Source organism: Drosophila ficusphila, unplaced genomic scaffold, assembly GCF_018152265.1.
Source record: "Drosophila ficusphila isolate 14025-0441.05 unplaced genomic scaffold, ASM1815226v1 contig_791, whole genome shotgun sequence".
Taxonomy (NCBI): Eukaryota; Metazoa; Arthropoda; class Insecta; order Diptera; family Drosophilidae; genus Drosophila; species Drosophila ficusphila.
In genome coordinates, this window is record NW_025064737.1 from 4,907,745 (window position 1) to 4,927,030 (window position 19,286).

Genomic DNA, 19,286 nt, shown 5'->3' on the forward strand with positions numbered 1-19,286 from the left:
CACTTTAAATAGCTTTATTGCCAAAGAAAACAACAAACTGGAAACTTTGGATGTCAACACACGAACGCGATTGGGAAATGCACAAATCGAACGATAAATATTCTCATTCCTACTTGAGATCGGTGCGGAAAGCGAAGGAATCAGGAGGCGAAGAAAGTCGCGCACAATTCGCCGCTAGGTCCGTTCAATTGGAAATGCAAGTAAAAATAACAACACAGAGCGGATTGGCGATGAAACAAAAAAAAAGTTGAAGTGACGACGGCGGCGACGCTGGCGTATACGTAATATACGTATGTGCGCGACTTTTCCGCAAAAGTCCAAAATCAGCCAGAGAAATGAGAGAGACTCGAAGAAAGTCAACGGAGAGAGAGCAAAGAACAGCTGTGGCGATCACCTGTTAGCGGAGCTTTCGCTCTCAAGGATTTGATCATTATGAATACACTTTAAACAGTTACTACTGCCTTCAAAACAAAACAAATTTTAAATTCCGTTAAAGCTTAGTAACCTACGTTTCTTTTATACAATGTGTTTCTAATATTTTAATAATTTCTGTTGAAACAAAAGAAATGTTTTTATTTAAAACATTTGTTTGCTTAAAAGCAATATAAATACTATCCATTTATTGTTTATTATTTGCTACAAATTAAACAAAAGACTTTAGAGAAATAATTTCTTTAGTGTAGAAAACGTCTGTTTTTAATAGACTTCTTGAAAGCTCTTCGCACGCGTTTGGTTCTTTTGTCGCTCTTATGATAAGCGATAGGCAAAACACAAAAGCGAAGCTTATCTATCAAATCGATTGAGGCCTATCGCGATGAAATCAATAATGGCTCATAATTATTTATAGACTGGATGATTATTAATGACGCCTCCTTGCCGCCGATAAGAATCTCAAGTGGGCTTTTCGAGACAACATGGCATTTTGGTGGTGACAGATCGCAAATTATTTAATCTCACTCAGATATCAATCTAATGGGAAGTGATTAAGCTTATTTATGAACTGAGTAACCTCCAATCGATTCATTTTCACTAATTGAAAATGCTTTGATTTCCTAGAGCTATAGGTTTTGTATAAATATACATATTAGGGCGCCGGTTCTTTTTAGAAGAAAACTGATATTAAATTTCCCAAAATAATTTCTATAAAAATATGTAACAACTTATTATAGTGCAATACGCAAAGTTAAACCCGTTAACCCTTTAAATGTGCTTTCCTAAATAAACTGTCCATAATCAGACACTTAGTAGCGTATATAGAATTATGATATAAAATATCCTTAGATTTTAATAAAAATATAGTTTTTTCAAATAGAGTAAAAATTTTAAAATAGACTGATAAATAGTGGAAATATACGAAATTAAGCATTTCTAACAAAAATAATAATACATTTTGCAAGTCTTTGAACGAAAAGCGGAGACACATTATTTGGAAACTATAAGCGGGGACACACACCTTCAGAGCATGCCCCACAATAATCCGAAAGGTGGCGCTTTTAATTAAGCGATGATATGAACCGATATTTTTAAACGCCAATATCGATTATTTAACAACTATAATTCATTTTGAATTTGGGCGCATAAACTTTCAGCAAAGATGATATTTTGGGACAAAGTTTAGTAAAATCTTTAATGGTTTACAAATTTGATCTTCTTGGTTAACGAGAAACAATCAACATCCTTTAAACTATACAGATGCCTTGTTGTTGTTTTTTATATATTAAACTTTAAAGTTACCATTTACATAGAACTTTTATTTAAGAAAATCCTTCTTTCTGATTTCATAAGCTTAAAAGCTCAAGGAACATACGAAAAAGTTAACAAAAATTTATTGAGGTGATATCTATTAATAACCTTAGTACCTGTAATAATTAAATTCTCTTAAATCAACCAGTCCTACAGCTGTTCCAAAATGTTATAGGAAATTATTAGATATTATCAGATAGTTCCTACACAGACAGTCTTCTCCTTAAAGCCATAATTGTAACGCAAAACATACCCTGCCTTAGACTAAATGGAGTGTATATCTTCCAAAACAGAAAGGGTAGCTTCACTTACCGCTTTCCGCTTGTCGGCCTCGCTGACGACTGAACTGGATCGATGTCGGAACAGATCCATCACCTTGGTCATGGGCGATCGCTGGGTGGCATTGGGCCTCACCGCCGTCACCGTGTGGTAATACTGCCCGAAAAGGGATACCATTTAGTAAGGAGAAGGATATAAGATAACCAAAATCCAAAGATATCTCACCTGCGCATCGCTGCCTTGGTGCGGATGGGCACTACCGTCTTTGTACTTGCTCTTCGCGGTGGACTGTGTGCCGTCGGCGCTCGTTATCGTGACCGCCGGATGCTGTCGGTGGCTGAAGTTCTGCATGGCCACCTTCATGGAGTTCATAAGGCCACCCGCTGCTCCTCCGGCAGCTCCACTTCCTCCCGATCCTCCTGCAGCTGCAGTTGCTCCGGCTCCACCGCTCGAAACGGGAGCTGTGCCGCCGGAAACGGAGTAGGTGCTGCTGGTGGCACTGCTGTCGGCGGAGGAGGGATCCAGGAGGTGCTTCTCCTTCTGCCGCTTGGCATCCGATTTCGCCCGCGGTCGGAACACATCGAAGATCGTGGGTCTTCGGTTGGGCGAGGCTATTCCGTGCACCGTCGACTGGTTGAGCACCGGCGAATCCTCGCCACTTCGCCTCCGCTCCAGGGATCCGGATCGGGACGCCACTCCCGCCATGGCCATTCGCTCGGTGCTGCGCGAGATCTTCTCGCTGTGTCGGTTGATCTTCTCCAGCTTGGCCGCCTCCCGCTCGATCCTCCTCGCGGTTTCGCGCTCCAGCTTGCGGGCCTCCTTCTCCCGCCGCGACTGCTCCTTCTCCTGGCGGCTGATGATGGGAAATAATCATTAGATGGCATACTATTTTCTTGACTCCCTTTGACATTGAACTAAACGACTTCAATAAGTTTCCTTTTTTATAACTATTGCTTCACCCACTAAGAATTTTTATCAGTACAGATTAATAAATGAAAAAAAAGATAATAAAACTCAACAAATTATTGGTTGTAATTGCAAAAACTCAATATTTAAAATAATTTAATTTAATTTAAAACACACGTTATATACAAGCCAATTAACTATTATCTATTTTGTTTAATTTGTATGTTTTTAGAAAGTTTAAAGGCAACTATGTTTTCCAATTTCATTTGACAGCTCATCTTGAAATGCATAAAATGAGTATACAAATTTATTTTCTTAATTTTTTTTTAAGGGATTTTCAATTTTGAACGTATTAACAAATGAATATTACAGTTTGTTCAATAATTTAATAAGCTGCAAATAGTATTGTTGACAGTTTTTACTAAACCAAAACTACCTAATTTTGGCTTATTTCGAATTGATAATATTTTTGGTATTTGTCAGGTAGAACATAGCATATTTTGATCATAGATTCATAGATTCAAACTTCACTTTCTAGTTCAATGTCAAAGGGGAATTAGATAAACCATTTAAAAGTGATCACTCACCGCTGCTCCTTCTCCATCTTTTTGTAGGCCTTCTTGGCTGCCTTGGCATTTGGTTCTGCGGGGGCGCTGGAAGGTCGGGATCCCGGCATCCTGCCGGCTCCTCCGAGGCTGCCATCCTGTTCCTGGAAGCGAACATGTCGTTTTTGTGGATTAGTTTGCTGACTTGGCTGACTTGGTGGGATAGTTGGATTCGAGTTGGCGTCTAGTGGGCTTTCGATTTCGAGAGTACTTTGCATGTTTCTGGCGCCGCTGGCCAAGGCAAACTAAAACCAACTACTGATTGGAAGGACCAACTGAACGACATTATCCATTATCCCCCGTATCCTTTCACCTCCCACACTTTCCGTACTTTTTTCCCCCAACTTTTCTCCTTTTTTTCCCTCTTTCGAGCGACTGCAATTATTGCCGAATTGTCTACAAATACAATTTATTCGCCACAATACACAATTCTCGATGGACAATTCAGTGGCGTAACCCGGAGATACGGCAATTGGAGGAGCAGGCGACACCCGATGCGTCCTTATAATTGGGACAAGTCGGAGGCCAAAGGAAAGGAAGGAAGACCTATCCCGCCGCCTGTTGCTCCCCTCCACTCGAACTCAATCAATTAATTTATTATTACGCAAAATTGCAACCGAATGTGGAACAGTACAGGACAACTGTTGCCAAGGAAGAAAATGTTAAACTTTTTTAGGAATTTCGATCTAGAATTTAAGGAAGCTAAACAGCAAGCTAATGATATTCATTCATAAGAACTTGTTTACACACTTATTTTGAGGGTATCCCCCTTTTGAAGTAAAGATACTAATGAGAACCTGTTTTGATTGATGATCTTTCTATTGTAGAGTTCAACAAATATTTCAAAGAATGAACTAATTACCTAGTTCATTAACTTCCGCTTTAAAAATAAATATATTGTTTGTCTGTTTCAAGTATAATGATGCTATAAATAGAATGATATTATTAAAACATTAATTGCTAGTTGTTTATTATTCCCTGCCATTAGTTTTTCTTGTTTAAAAAAAAATCAAAAGTAAGATTAAACAGCAACTGATTATTAAGCAAGTAACAAGCAAAATATTCGTTCAGTAGTTAAATAAAATTAAATACATAAAATCAGACTTTGATCAGTTCTGATAGGAATGCCTTTTATAAATTACTTTTATTTATCATGTTTAATCTGAATTGAATGATGCATTTCCCAAGAACATTAACTATTCGTTTCCTCAATTTGTTAACAACTTTCACAATCATTAATTCACATTAACAATTCCTCACTTGAAAGCCAACCCTTTTTTCACAATCTTGACAGAGGGTAAATATAATATCTTGATCTGAGGTGAAAAAACACCTGTAGTTGGCTTATTTTTAGCAAAATCTACAGAGAGATCGAATATATATATATATATATTATGTGTATATTTCCCCTCTTATTTTTTTGCATCGGAGGGTTTCATTACCAAAGTGCCGAGTCACGTGCCCCGAGGGTCGCAGACGACTCCGAGACTTCGATGAGCTAACAACAAAGGCGGTCTTGATTTCTGCCGGGGGGCCAAAGTGGGCCAACACACACACACACACAACAACACACTCACACACTCAGGAAACAAAAACCAACAGAAGTTCACATCTCGGCCAAGTTAAAATTGTTTGTGCGATTCAAAAGGGGAGTGGAATCATCAGCTGTTTTACACCATCTAACTCAATATTTAGACGGTTATAGAATATTTTAGACGACTGGCAAGGGGAATACTTCCCTTTTAAGTTCTGGGAGTGGCGCACTGGAGAAAGCTGACGTCATTGTTTGCCAAGACCAGGTAAATAGCCCGCCTATATTGTATGTTTGTGTATATGGAAATTTTATATTCGTATTTGTACGTACGCGATATGTCCGCGTTCCGTCAAAACAAATAAGAAGCGATGAGTTCCAGCCGGGAATGTTGACAAATTGTGTCATGATAAGCGAGGGGGGGAGCTGCCTCCCAGCTCTTATTGTACAGATACAGAGGAATATCCGACCGAACCGCACTATATATAGAATACATGTGTGCCGCGATAAAAACAAGCCCCGAAAAGCTGATTTTTCGCCGTGTTTACCTTTCGCTCAGACAAATAAACTCGAAAAGGCCGACGAGGAAGCCGAAAGACAAAGGTGAAACATTTCCAATGCCTCGCCTCTTTCTCTTTTTTTTTTTTTTTTTTTTTTTTTGGAACTATTAATAGACAACTTTACGATTGTGGCGCAGAAACAGAAACAACGCCGCAGGCGAATTATTAATACTGAATAAACAAAATTTTAAATATCAAGACCGCATGTAAAGTGGAGGATTTTCCACAGAGAGGAGGATTTTCCAAAGATCGGAATAATGAAATAATGATTTTCATATTGATCAAAGAAAGAATTCTGTGAGTTACACCCTCTTTAAAAACATTTTACAAGTAATGTTCATTGGAATATCTGTTTTTATGACATCATTAACTTGCGCATTTCCCTGTTTCGCTCATCAGATCTTTCACTTCCCAATTCATAATCGCTAAATGATTTTATCATCAAAAGAGCTCATATCTCAAATGACGTCAGTCAAATCTGTGAATATAAAGATTACACACAGCCTGTTGATTCCCAATTATATGAGGGCTTTTTAAATCCAGTTTACTTTCCGTGCTTTGCTTTCTTGTTAGTTTGTTGCCATTTATTTGGCACTATTTCAAGACTTACTCCAGTCTACACGAGAAATTCTTTCAAATATTTACTATTCCACTTTTAATCGATCAGTTAAACTAACGAAACTGTTCGGTTAAGGGTAACTGAAGAGCTGAATGGTCTTAAATACTTTGGGAATATTAATAAAAGGTAATATGAAATAATTCTTTCAATGTTTTAAGTTTCTAGCTATTATTACGAAAACCTTTTCTTAACAATCTCAAATCAAAAGTTAAATTATTGGGTGTTAAAAGCCTTTCAAAACTGAGAAAACGATTTCAAACCAACTAATAAGTAGAATTATCGACTTTTGCATATCGAACGAACTATCGCTTGTAATTTAAATGTATCGTTGCAAAAGTAGTCGCATAATACTTTTGCTTAAATTATGGATCATTTTCAATTCAGTTTAGGAATACACCTTGAACATCTCTTGTATCAAAAAATACAACCCATCCAAATGTAACATTGTTTGGGTTCATTAGTTCATCTGAATTCCATTAGTTCCCTCAAATTAGTAAATTCTATGATCCTATTTAACCCCTTCTCTATTTCCATCATTTAAAATGGGAATACTGTAACCCCTTGACTTACATCATCGGAGACAGAAACGGAGACGGATCCCGAGTTGGTGAGCTGACGCGACGGACTCGTGGTGGAGGCGCCGCTCTCGTTCCTCAGCAAACGAGGCATGGTGGATGCTCCTCCCAAGGATACAGGTCTCTGCTGCTGCGACTGCTGCTGTTGCGGTTGCTGCTGCTGCAAAAATGAGGGAGGAGTGCCAGGAGTAGCACTACTACCACCTCCACCATCCTGCCTGCGAATCCAAATCTCATCCAGCTCCCTTTCGCTGGGCGTTCGCGGCTTGTTGGCTAAACTATTTGTATCACAAGTGAGGCTTTGGTGGTTGCTGTTGGCCAAGCCAGCGGTGTTCAAGGACACATTGCTCTGGGCCGGAGTGCGGATCTCCACCAGCGAGGGCTCGAAGAACTGCTTGGACAGATGGGGAGCGGCCACTGGGAAGCGATTGGAGCCGTACCTCTGGGAGAACAATCCCTGCACGGAGGAATAGCCTCCGAAACTGGAGGGGAAGCTGATTGTGTGTGCATTGGAGCTAGCCTTCAGTTTGCTCAGTTTCTGGGCCTCCACTCGAAGTTCAGGGGTTTCTTGGGCTAGAGTAACCTTGAACTTGCCCTTGATGATCAGCGGGGGTTCCGAGGGCAGCGGAAGTGGGGAAACGGGTTCTTGGACAACAGGAGAGGGAACTTCCTTCTCTACAACTTGAGTAGCTGTTCCCTCCACAGGACTGGTTGGATTTACAGGTGGTGAAGGCGTCACTGATTCCTGGGTGTGGAGCAATGCCTTCAGAGCCTTTGGTAGAATCGTGGCTGGAATGGGAGGCGGTGGCGGCGGAGGCGGAGGTGGTGCCTCGTTCTCCTCGATGTTCCGCGTGTTTATCCTATCGATCTTGTGCATAAACTGCTGCCTCAGTCGCTCCAGATCCTTGAACTTCTCCTTCGAGGCTTCATCCTGCGGGGTTGGGGGTCTGGGTGGCGCCTTGGAAGCTCTCTCATGTTTGCTGACTTCCCCAGTGGCGGAACCACCCAACTTGTCGCCCTCATCCTCGTCATCTTCCTCTTTACACTGCGACAATCGTCTTCGTTCGATGTAAGGAGGTAGCAGGTAACCCGGTCGCTGGTGACCCGAATAGAGATCCACCTTGGCGAACTTGCCACTCAGTGTGAGTCCCAAGCTATGGTGCACCTCATCCCCGTCGTGGTCATCGTCGTCGTCATCGGGATCGTCTTCATCGTCGCTGCTGCTGCCACTGCTGCTGTGAAAGTCGAAGGAATTCGAACGGGGCAGGCACTTCAGCATCTCGGAATCGATGTGCTGGCCATGGAGTGAGCCGGGGAGTCCCCTCATCCGCTCCTCCCGCTGCTGCACCACCTGTCCAAGGCTGCCAGAGGAAGCGGAGTCCGTTATCTGATCGTTGGCACTCGCCTCCGAATCCGATTCATAGCCATCCAGGACACCCTGTTCTAGATCATCCATGGTGGACTCAAAGGCGCACTCGAAACTATCCTCGCCAGCGAACTGCTGGTAGTTGGGTGGATTGCCAGCTGGCTTCTCCACCGCATCGTCCTCCTCCTTCTTGTCCACTTGCTGGGTCTTCTCCTCCTGGACAACCATGACTGCATTGGCATTGGCCAGCGGCTGCTGCTTCACTTGCTCCTCGAGGAAGTCGCAGTTCGTGGCCATTTGGTTACTTTCGGTTATATCTTTGGATTATCGCTCTTCTTCTTCACCGATCGCTGGTATCTGTATCTCAATCGATGGATTGTCTCGCTGCGCTATGCAAAATTTCTTTTTCTTTTGCACGACATTTGCATGCCGCCTTCTTTGGGAATCTGAAAGGAGAACGTTGGTTATCAATCGGCGGTTCAGGAGAGTGAGTTCTGAAGTCCTCGATCATTTTCCCTGTGTTGATATGAGCTCGCTGACACTTGTTTTCAACCTACGGCAATCGATTTCGGTAAACAATCAGTTTGGTAAACAATTCCCCACCAACAGAAGTCAGCAAACATTCTTCAAGAGGTGAAGGTCACCCGATTTGCCCCACACTTTATACGTAAACCAGAAAAAATCGACCAAGACGAAAGCTAATTTCATTATTTACGCTTCGTCATCGGCGTTTTCGTTTTTGTTGGTGGGAAAAACAAAAGTCAAACGAGAAATTAAACAAGTGGAGGAGGAATAAAAGCAAAACAGAAGCAGTGTTCAACATATGGCAGCTGATGGCTGACGGAGCAGAAATCAACCAAATGTATTCACAACTATACTCGTACTCAAATGTGGAACGCAGCAACAGAAGAATTATTTTGGGAAACGTAGTCATTTTTGCAGGAAGTATAACCGCATATGTATATACGTTTTTATTAAAGCTTCAATCTTTATTTCCAACTATATCATAGAATATATCAATCAAATTCTCCAATACATATTTTAATGTGGAATGCAGCGACAGAAGAATTATTTTAAGAAACGTAGTCATATTTGCAGGAAATGTACCCGCATATATACGGAAATCATTTTATAAAAAATGCAATCTTTATTCTCAACTACAAGTATATAACATCATATAATATCAATCATATTTCCAACTATTTTTAAATGCGATAAGCAACAACATTTAGTCAGTAGTCATTTTAACCAGAAATAAAACCGCATATTACGGAATACTATTTATTAAATATTTTATTTCTCCACAAATTTCTTAGTTATTAATTTATTTTAGATATTTCCGTGTACATAAGCATTCAATTTATTTAAGCTATTGCTGATATGTTCCCATATGCTTTACTTGAAACACTATTAAGCTATCTGTTTATCTTTATAATGAGCAAACATCTTAAAACATATTCGATAAATTACGGATACCATAAAATTTTATGGCCTCATTACTTTTCTGGAAAAGTCTGATGAATTGACAGAGAACAAATAAAAGTAACGCATGAGAGAATTATAACTCTTTCACTACTGCAATAAACTAATTAATAAGAATTTTGAAAAGCAGAACATACAACTTGTTTGTTATAAAACAGAATATATAAAGCTGAGAATGTGCCTATAATAATAATAAAAAACTCAGAGCAACAAGTGTTTGAAATCGTGTCTGAAAAGGCGAGTCTGCCCAACCCAAAACAAACCCCTTTATTTATTTACCCCCCGCTAAACTGAGCAACCCCATCGAAGAACGAACCGCAAGTTGTGTAATCGAGCATATGGCGTACGCATCTATTAGATACCCACCGCAATTAATGGCAATTAGATACAAATGTATCTGGTATCGGTGCATATGTTAATAACATCGCTTATTTTGCGGTCTTCGGCTGACGAATGATGACGCACGTGGGTGGAAAGACCAAAAGTGACTCAACCCCAAAGGTCGAAGGTTTGTATCTTTGAAGTACCGATCCGAAAAATACTTCTATATTATATGGATATCCGAATGTGGAACACAAGATACTTGGCTACATTTCACGCTCGTTTCGGCGGAATTTCGCTTAGCGAGAAAATTCGCATTAATTACACGGGCACGTTATTTTCTCTGAGTCAATCGCAAAGCACGACCGATTCCAGTTAGCTGGCATTAGTGAGCCAGCGTATCCATCGGATACTGGTGTGCAATTAGACGACCCCCAAAGCTCCTCCCTTCATTTAATTGCATAACTCGCAGTGGCTGCCATGAATCAATTGCAGTCAGCTGATCGCCCGGCTATCTAACTATGTGCATCTATTAATTACTGGCCACAGCCACCGATTGACCCGCCTGCCATTTGTATCTATGTATCTCAACTTGTTGTATTCGCGTATCTCTGCATCTGCGGTTCGATTTGCTAGACATTCTGGCGTCGCCAGTCGAACTTGAAGTTTTAAAAGGGGAAAAGACTTAGTTGTACAGTGATTTATATTATATTTATATCTAGATTTTAGGCGTAGATCATTTAGTAAACCAAGTATCCTCCAGAAAACCAAAATACGTGACTCTCTCACATATTTTCCCTCATTTCCATTGCGAATTTCTAACGCATTGTTTGCATTTCATAAACTCAAGCATTGAACCCTCGTCATCACGTAATCGATATTATTGTTTAATTGAAGAAACCGCAGTGGCAAACCAACGCATTTGCTTTTGCGAAACAAAATAGCTGCGAAATGGCAACCGCAAAAATGTCCCAAGCAAAAGTTTTGAGCAACAAAGAAACGTCAGCGACGACGACGACGACAATAATTAAAAGCAAGCCAACGCAAAATTGGCATTCAAACAATTTTCCGTTTCATTTAGGCATATGAAATATCGCACGAGAAGCGAATAAAATTAAATGCAGCTTTTTGCTGGGTGCAGTTGCGGTCACCCAGTTCCACAAATGACACAACTTGAAAGATTACGAGTCGGTAATAAATTATCCAAAGCAGCACTTTCAATGGGTGGCATAATAACGTTTTATAAATATTCAGCAACTTGGGCGTTTAATCATACCCTATAAATTTGTAGGAAACCCTTTGTTTTCCTCGATGTGTTAGATCATTTCTGTTCATCAATAACTTGTAGAAATTTTAAAGTACTTTTTGAGCAATCTTAAATTTTTTACATTATTTACAATTCTGTGAAACACGATAAGATCCGACAAATTCGTTTCTATATTATCTTTCATTTCTTCCTACTTTTCTTATCAGTTAACCACTTTGAACTGATAGAAAAAATATATATATTGCATGATATCAAAATAGTATTCCTTAAACATTCCGTTTTTAGATTTATAAGATTACAAGCTGTATACCAAAAATATTTATTTTTGTTTGTAATTTATTTTAGGACTCAACTTTTCTTAATCGGAATGCTTCTAAATGTGTAATCCCCTAATTTACTGAGAGTACGAGGTAGCAATAAATATATATAAATATGCTAAATGCACTTGCCTCGGTGACTTTGGCACTTGATATTAAGTTGGTGCACAAACAAATAATCGCCAATATGAACAAACGAACAGAACACAGAACACAATGTGTGGGCTGTAATTGCTGTTAAATGATGTAGGATTGCCAGCTGCTCAAGGCACTTCAATCCAAGTGATTGAACGATCATCACTCCGCTCTTTGCCGGTTTATGCAATCAATCCGTTGACAATCTCACGTGATCCCCGCCAATGGATGATTCACTTCACTCGACGCTCCGATAGTGCAAATGTCACTTGCTTTCTATTGACTCCGAGCGATTCATTAAACGCTGTCTGTCAGCCGGCGCATAATTGATATTCCAATCTTGTCGGCTCAACTTATAGAAAGCGAATGCCACAAGGTTCAAGATATTTTTTTAGTCGAGATAAGAACTTGAACTTAGGCAAAAGTTAACTCCGCAAGTGCGTCAGGAAATTAGCGTTGCAATGCCAGCTAAATTCCAGTTTTGAGTGGGCGGAGGATCGTGGGATTTCGCAGTTTCCTGCTAATTGGTAAGCTTTTCCCCTTTCAACTTGCCGCCAATTACAAAAATATTTGCGGAGTTATAAAGTGCTGTTAGTCCGCACATCTGGAGGCGTTTTATTACTTAGATTTTAAGCGCCATTTTTCACTTTTAACTAAGAAAATATATTTGCTTTTCCTTAGTAAAGTTCAAAAATGAAGTAAGAGGAACTTTAAAAACGCTGTTAAATGTCAGAATTGATAATCAAATTATTCTTTATTATCGCCCATTAAAGTTGCCTTTAACAATCAAGGCAGTTTTCCATGAGAACAACTTTAGTTGTTCCGTCTGACAGTTTAATATCATTATTAATCAAGCAACGACAGCAGTTATGACAATGTGTTTATACTCGATAATTTAAGGTTACATGTTTGTACATTTTAGTTTCTGTATCAAAATATCATTAATCATATAGTGAGCTTAAAGGGAAATAAAGGTTAGTTCACACAGTTTATGTTTTATCATATAATTTTATATGTTAAAAACACTTCTTTTGAAAATCCCTCTATAAACTATTTTTTATTTTATCTGACTTCATTTATTTACCAGCAATAAAGATCAAAACAAACTGATTTAATAATAAAGAAAAGTTAAGTTGCATAAAAAGTGTTTGTTAATTATTATTGTTTTAGTTATCATTATATTAGGTGTCAATAATGGGTTTTATTTTAATATTTAAACCAACTTTGCGATTATAGCAAATTAAAAATTACATTATTATCATTAATAGAAGTAATGTTTTTGTTTTTTTTTGTTTTGATTTGTTTTTCAAAGTTGTGAAACCGCCCGTTTTAAGACTTTTCAACATTTTGAAACCCCAAAGCGTAAATCCAAAATTTAAGCACTGCAATCCGAAGTGAATTCCAATCTTGAGCCCCGGCATTTTTAAACGATTCGGGGGACAGCAACTCAGTAATTGGCTGCGATCGAAATTGAGAATTTCCTCTTTCGCCCGGTTACTCAATGCCTCCAGTTCGAGTGTAATCAAATTGTTCGGCTGCGCTGGCATTTCATTTTCCATTTCAATTTCAATTTCCATTTTCATTTTCTCAGCAGAAAAGAGCAAAGAAGAAGAAGAAACCTGGGGGCTGACTTTGCGACAGTATCTGAATCTGAACGATCGGCAAACTGTTGCCAAGCGCACTTTAATTTGCGTTTTCCACTCTCGTCTCGTCGACTCGTTTTTCTGTGTCACTTTGGAGAGGCCCTGTCTGTCTTTCTTTATACTTTTGTATATCTCTTATATACCTATATACCAATATATATATCTATATGCTTCTCGAGTCGACGTGAGTGTCACGTGTTTGGGTTTTGCCATTGTCTCTAAGTCGTTTTCTCTGTTGTGCTTCTCTTTTTGCCATTGTTATTCATTATGTTTTGCACTCGGTTTCAGTTTCGATTTCTGTTTATGTCAACAAACAGCAAACTGAGCAGACTTAACTAACCAAACGAACTAAAACGAACTGAACAAACTGAAGGGGTGGAGCCGAGTGGAGCAGAGGCGGTCAAGGTGGCGGAGCATCCATCCAACCTGATATTTTGATATGATCTATTGGCTAATTGAAGATCGCTTCGCTCGCTCGTCTTGGCAACCAGAAATTGTGTGGGTGGAGAAGTCGTGAACAATTCTAAGCTAAAAACTATCTTATTTAAATAATGTTTAGGCTTGGTAAGATAGATTACAATATTAAGACAAAACTCTTGTATAGCTAATAGGTTGAATTTTAATAAGAATATTTGAACTATTTAAGTGTACGAATTGTAAAACTAAACAAGCGCCATATATAAAATTCGGAATTTGATTATTGAAAGATTTGCAAAACATTTTTAAGATTCGTTTTTGATTAAACCTAAAAATTAAAAGATTTAAACAATGTAACCAACTTAATGTTTTTTAAACCAACTATAAAATGGAAAAGTCCTTGTAGCTTGCATTAAAGTAACTGGAATATTTCGTTTGCATTGAGATAACAAGTTCAATATAATAAGTTAAATGTATGTAGGCAGTTCAAAGGGTTAAAGGTTGGCATAGTTAAATATAGTATAATTCCCCACAACATTTAAATTTTATACTTTCTTTCCTTAGAAACTTTTGGTAATACGTTTAGCCTTCCACTAATTATCCATCGACACTTGCATTGGTTCCCCTTGAAATTGGCAATCTAATTGCCACAATTACTCAAAGGAAATTTCCAAGGAAATGCCAGAGGAGCTAACAATGGAATATAGGCCAGGTGCCGCAGAAGTCATTTAGAAATTTCAATTGTAGAAACACATAAATACATTTATCAAGTCCAAGTGCAATCGTTTAAGTAGGTTGGAGTATAGTAGGTTATTCTATTACCCAATAAAATGCTTATAATGTGAAATATAATATTTATAATATTAATATCCTTTAATTCGTAAAACAAGTTCCATAGGCCAATAAGACCTTAGGAGATCACAATCTTTGGTTCTAGTTCTCGCGAATTTTACACTTGTAAACTTAAATACTGAGTACTTATTACATTTGGAAGAAGCTTAGATTTTAGGATTCATCTAAATTAAATCGATCCTTAACATTTATTATCGATTTTAATACCAACTTTTATGCCTGGTAAAATTTGAATTATTATTGCATTTATGGAATTGAATAAAACACAAAGGCAATACTCAAACTCCCAGTAAAAAATAATATTAATTGATAATAAGAATGCACTTTCTCCTTATCTCGATATTCCCGATTGGAAGATCAGCAATTTAAAGCAATCTAATGGCACATTTATGGCCCAAAAGCGATGGCCGAGACAGTTCAACTGGTTTCCGTTTGTGGCCGAGGTGGGCATTAATTGAGATTGCTACTACAGCTGCAAATGATCGGGTGACGATGAGGATTCAGTCCAGCGGGGATCCAGAACAAAAGCCAGTTAAACCGCATTCGTGTGCCCGACTATGGCCGAATATCTGCGTAGAGCGCAGAGCAGAGACCATTTATAATACTCAAATACATGCAATTATTGATTTTATAAGTAATGCCGTGATATCTGATTGTTTTGCAATCCGAACGGCCGTAGACCGTAGACCGTAGACCGACCTCCTCCCAGACCGCAGACCTCCCCCGCTGAGCGAGAAATATTCGCACGTTTCCATCGAAATGGGAGGGAATCCGCACTTTGGAGTCGAGACTGTTTTTTAGTTGCGTCGCGACTGTGAAAGCCTCAGGTCTTCTTAGCGAAGGAGGCAATCGGATTGCATAGGATTTGAATAAGGGAAAGTATAATACAATAGCTTAGGGATGCAGGTTCCTCGGATGAAGCTCTTGATGGGCTCGGGTGCCATGTTCGTGTTTGCCATCATCTACGGCTGGGTGATCTTCCCCAAAATTCTCAAGCTAATGATTTCAAAGGTGTGCTAAATGCAGTTTAAGATCAGTTAACTGGTTTTATAACTGATTTTAATATGGGATTCTCCCTCATTAGCAAGTTACTTTAAAACCAGGATCGGATGTTCGAGAACTCTGGTCCAACACTCCTTTCCCCCTGCATTTTTATATCTACGTTTTCAACGTTACAAATCCGGATGAAGTGGCCGAAGGAGCTAAACCCAGATTGCAGGAAGTGGGTCCCTTTGTTTTCGAGTAGGTTTCAATACAAGATCTTGGGGTAATTAATTGTAAAACCCCCTGGTTTTCCATCTATATTTTAATTTGAGTGAGTGGAAGGACAAGTACGATTTGGAGGATGATGATGAGGAGGATACGGTTGGATTCAACATGAGGAATACCTTCATATTTAACAAAAAGGATTCGCTTCCACTGACGGGTGAAGAGGAGATTATCCTTCCTCATCCCATAATGCAGGTGAGCAAGAAATGAAATAAGAACAATTTTGTTTTACCAATTTTTAAAAACACTGTTTCAAAAAACTCATGAATTTCTTCGGCCAACCCATTATTATATACTTACATATTTCTAAACCTTTTACATTCAAAAAAATATTTTAAATGATAATACAATTTTTATTTTTAATTTTTTTTTAGCTATATATATTTTTTTTGATTTTAGGAAAAACCCTTGTATTTTTTTTATGTTTCTATACTTTTTGTTTATTTAAGCAAAAAGCATATAAAACTTTAACTATTCTTCAGGTTTATATTTACAATTGTTTCCCAACATAAAACCTTTTTGTAAGGGTTTGTAAATATTCCTTTATACAAAATAATGAAAATTGTTTTTTGTGAAATTAGAAATTAATTTCGCTTCATAAACAAGCGTAGGCAGAAAATTAAAGATTCTGTTGGCAGATGGCTAGAGCAATTGGGAACTGCATTTAAGGCGCCAGCTAATGACCACGTGGCCCATTGTTCACCAAGTGAATTATGCAAATTGCTTTCCCAGTACCAAAATAGCAGCCACCAAATTGACCCATCAAATGTGAAAAAAAGCAAAGTAAATGAACAGTGTGTGTTGTGACAAGAGCATCTTTTGTGTTTGGGCAATTAAAAGCGCGATGATTTATTAGAGGCGATTTACCATATAATTCTCACTACTAATTTCACAGCCTGGCGGAATCTCGGTCCAAAGGGAAAAGGCTGCCATGATGGAGTTGGTTTCCAAGGGATTGAACATTGTGTTTCCCGATGCCAAGGCCTTTTTGAAGGCCAAGTTCATGGATTTATTTTTCCGTGGCATCGACGTGGATTGTTCATCCGAGGAATTTGCTGCAAAGGCTCTCTGCACGGTTTTCTACACCGGAGAAGTAAAGCAGGCAAAACAAGTCAACCAAACGCACTTCCTGTTCTCATTTATGGGTCAGGTGAGTATATTCTTCTACTAAGTTACTTTAGAAAATCGGATTCAATTTTATTCATATCACTTGTATATTTTTTTTTTTTTTTTTAACATATATGAACTAGAAAAAATTTTATTGAATTTAATGGTTTACAAACAATACAAAGTGCATTTTAGTTGAAACAACGAAATAACAACTATGCAAATGCAAACCAAATCTCGATTAGTTAAACCATTAGAAGATATCTAAAATTTCCAAATAAATTTCCCCTAAGACATAATGGAGTTTTTCCTGTCTTAAATTCGTTTGATTAGCGATCCATTGAATTACTAATAATTTACAGAAGAAATTCAAGAACACAAAACATTATAATTTGGAGATTGGAGATTAAATTCGTTTGATTAGCGATCCATTGAATTACTAATAATTTATAGAATAAATTCTAGAACACAAAACATTATAATTTGGAGATTAATACTTCAGATTTCTCAGATCCATATCTCAAATAATTTTCTTAAATTATAGGCCAATCACTCGGATGCTGGACGATTTACAGTGTGTCGTGGAGTGAAGAACAATAAGAAACTGGGAAAGGTGGTGAAATTCGACGACGAGCCGGAGCAAAACATTTGGCCAGATGGCGAGTGCAACACTTATGTGGGCACCGATTCCACAGTTTTTGCTCCGGGTCTCAAAAAGGAGGATGGCCTGTGGGCCTTTACTCCGGATCTCTGTAGATCCCTGGGTGCCTACTACCAGCACAAGTCGTCGTATCATGGAATGCCATCCATGAGATACACCCTGGATTTGGGAGATATTCGTGCGGATGAAAATCTTCACTGTTTCTGCGAAGATCCCGAGGATTTGGACACTTGTCCTCCCAAGGGAACCATGAATCTGGCTGCCTGCGTGGGAGGTCCTTTGATGGCCTCCATGCCGCACTTTTACTTGGGTGATCCCAAGCTGGTGGCCGATGTGGATGGTCTTAATCCAAATGAGAAGGATCATGCGGTTTTTATAGATTTTGAACTTGTAAGAAAATTACTTTCTTTAATAGATATATTTATTAATATAATATGTATTATTTTTCAGATGTCTGGAACTCCTTTTCAGGCCGCCAAACGTTTGCAGTTTAATCTGGATATGGAACCAGTGGAGGGCATTGAACCCATGAAGGGTTTGCCCAAGTTGATCTTGCCTCTTTTTTGGGTGGAGGAGGGTGTTCAACTCAACAAAACCTACACAAATTTGGTGAAGTACACACTCTTTTTGTAAGTGTATAATTATATATATAGAATGTAATTGATATTTAACTGATTCCTTTAAATGTATACCATTTCAGGGGTCTAAAAATCAACTCAGTGCTGCGATGGTCTTTGATTACTTTCTCCTTTGTTGGCCTGATGTTCGCTGCCTATCTTTTCTACCACAAATCGGACAGTCTGGACATTACCAGCATCATGAAGGATAACAACAAAGTGGACGATGTGACCAACAGCAAGGAGCCTCTGCCAGATCCAACCAATCCAAATCCAAATCCAAAATCAACCATCCCTCCAAAGCATCCTCCGAGTACTTTGCAGACTTTTCAGGGGGGAAACACACTAATTCCGGGCACCAATCCCACCAACCTCAAAATGGAACACCGGGAGCGCTATTAAAACCCCCATTCGAAAGGCGATCTCTTCAGCAATCTTCACTAGTCGTAGTCCAATGCACCTGTAGTCCAACTCGAGCTAATAAACTGAGACAGATGAACACAATAATTGGCTGGGAGGGAGAAACTGGTCGGTGGCCAATGGAGCGACTGCTAATCGATGATCGCTGATCGCAGGTGACAAGATCTCTGCGCTCCACTGACACAAATCACCGGAGATCAGTGAAATCGGTTGGCTAAGAAAAACGCAGAAAATATCTTATTGAGCCTGTGAATTGACAAATTGTTTTTTAACAATGGTTGCAATGTTTGCAAAACGAAAACAGTTGCGAAGTCAGGCGGCGAAGTTAAACAGGAAATCTTCCGAAGCTGCGATAAATGTTTTGTAAACAGTCAGCGATATTTACGCTTTTCAATCATTTTTAACGAAGACAAATTGTAAGGAATTCTTTCGAAAACAGCTTTGGAATTCAACAAACAAAAATCAGGGAAGCTCTGTTTCCTTTTGAAAATAATATTATTTTATAATTTTTTATTCTATTTACAACTTATTTAAACTTCTGTTGCTAACATCTTAAAGACTCCAACTCAATTCAATACTCTGGCTCTGTTTTCA

At 38.7% G+C, this 19,286-nt stretch overlaps 2 protein-coding genes across 3 annotated transcripts in view; one reads left to right on the top strand and one right to left on the bottom strand.

Moving 5' to 3' along the window:
* Positions 1–19,286, bottom strand: part of LOC108098502 (5'-AMP-activated protein kinase subunit gamma-1) — a 70,850-nt gene that overhangs the window by 35,250 nt on the left and 16,314 nt on the right. The window contains exons 3-6 of one of the 2 annotated variants that reach the window (XM_017201423.2): positions 6,814–8,630; positions 3,516–3,637; positions 2,248–2,875; positions 2,056–2,178 (exon numbers count right to left, since the gene is read on the bottom strand). In XM_017201423.2, the coding sequence (XP_017056912.1) occupies positions 2,056–2,178; positions 2,248–2,875; positions 3,516–3,637; positions 6,814–8,481 (2,541 nt within the window). In that variant the 5' untranslated portion in view covers positions 8,482–8,630. The remainder of the gene's footprint in view (positions 1–2,055; positions 2,179–2,247; positions 2,876–3,515; positions 3,638–6,813; positions 8,631–19,286) is intronic. The other variant, XM_017201424.2, reaches the window with a different exon arrangement.
* On the top strand, positions 15,052–18,678 carry LOC108098503 (sensory neuron membrane protein 1). Its single transcript, XM_017201431.2, has 7 exons — positions 15,052–15,629; positions 15,703–15,860; positions 15,935–16,082; positions 16,783–17,037; positions 17,539–18,045; positions 18,106–18,284; positions 18,356–18,678. Exons 1-7 carry the CDS (start codon positions 15,519–15,521, stop codon positions 18,672–18,674), a joined length of 1,677 nt encoding a protein of 558 aa, XP_017056920.1. The 5' UTR covers positions 15,052–15,518; the 3' UTR covers positions 18,675–18,678.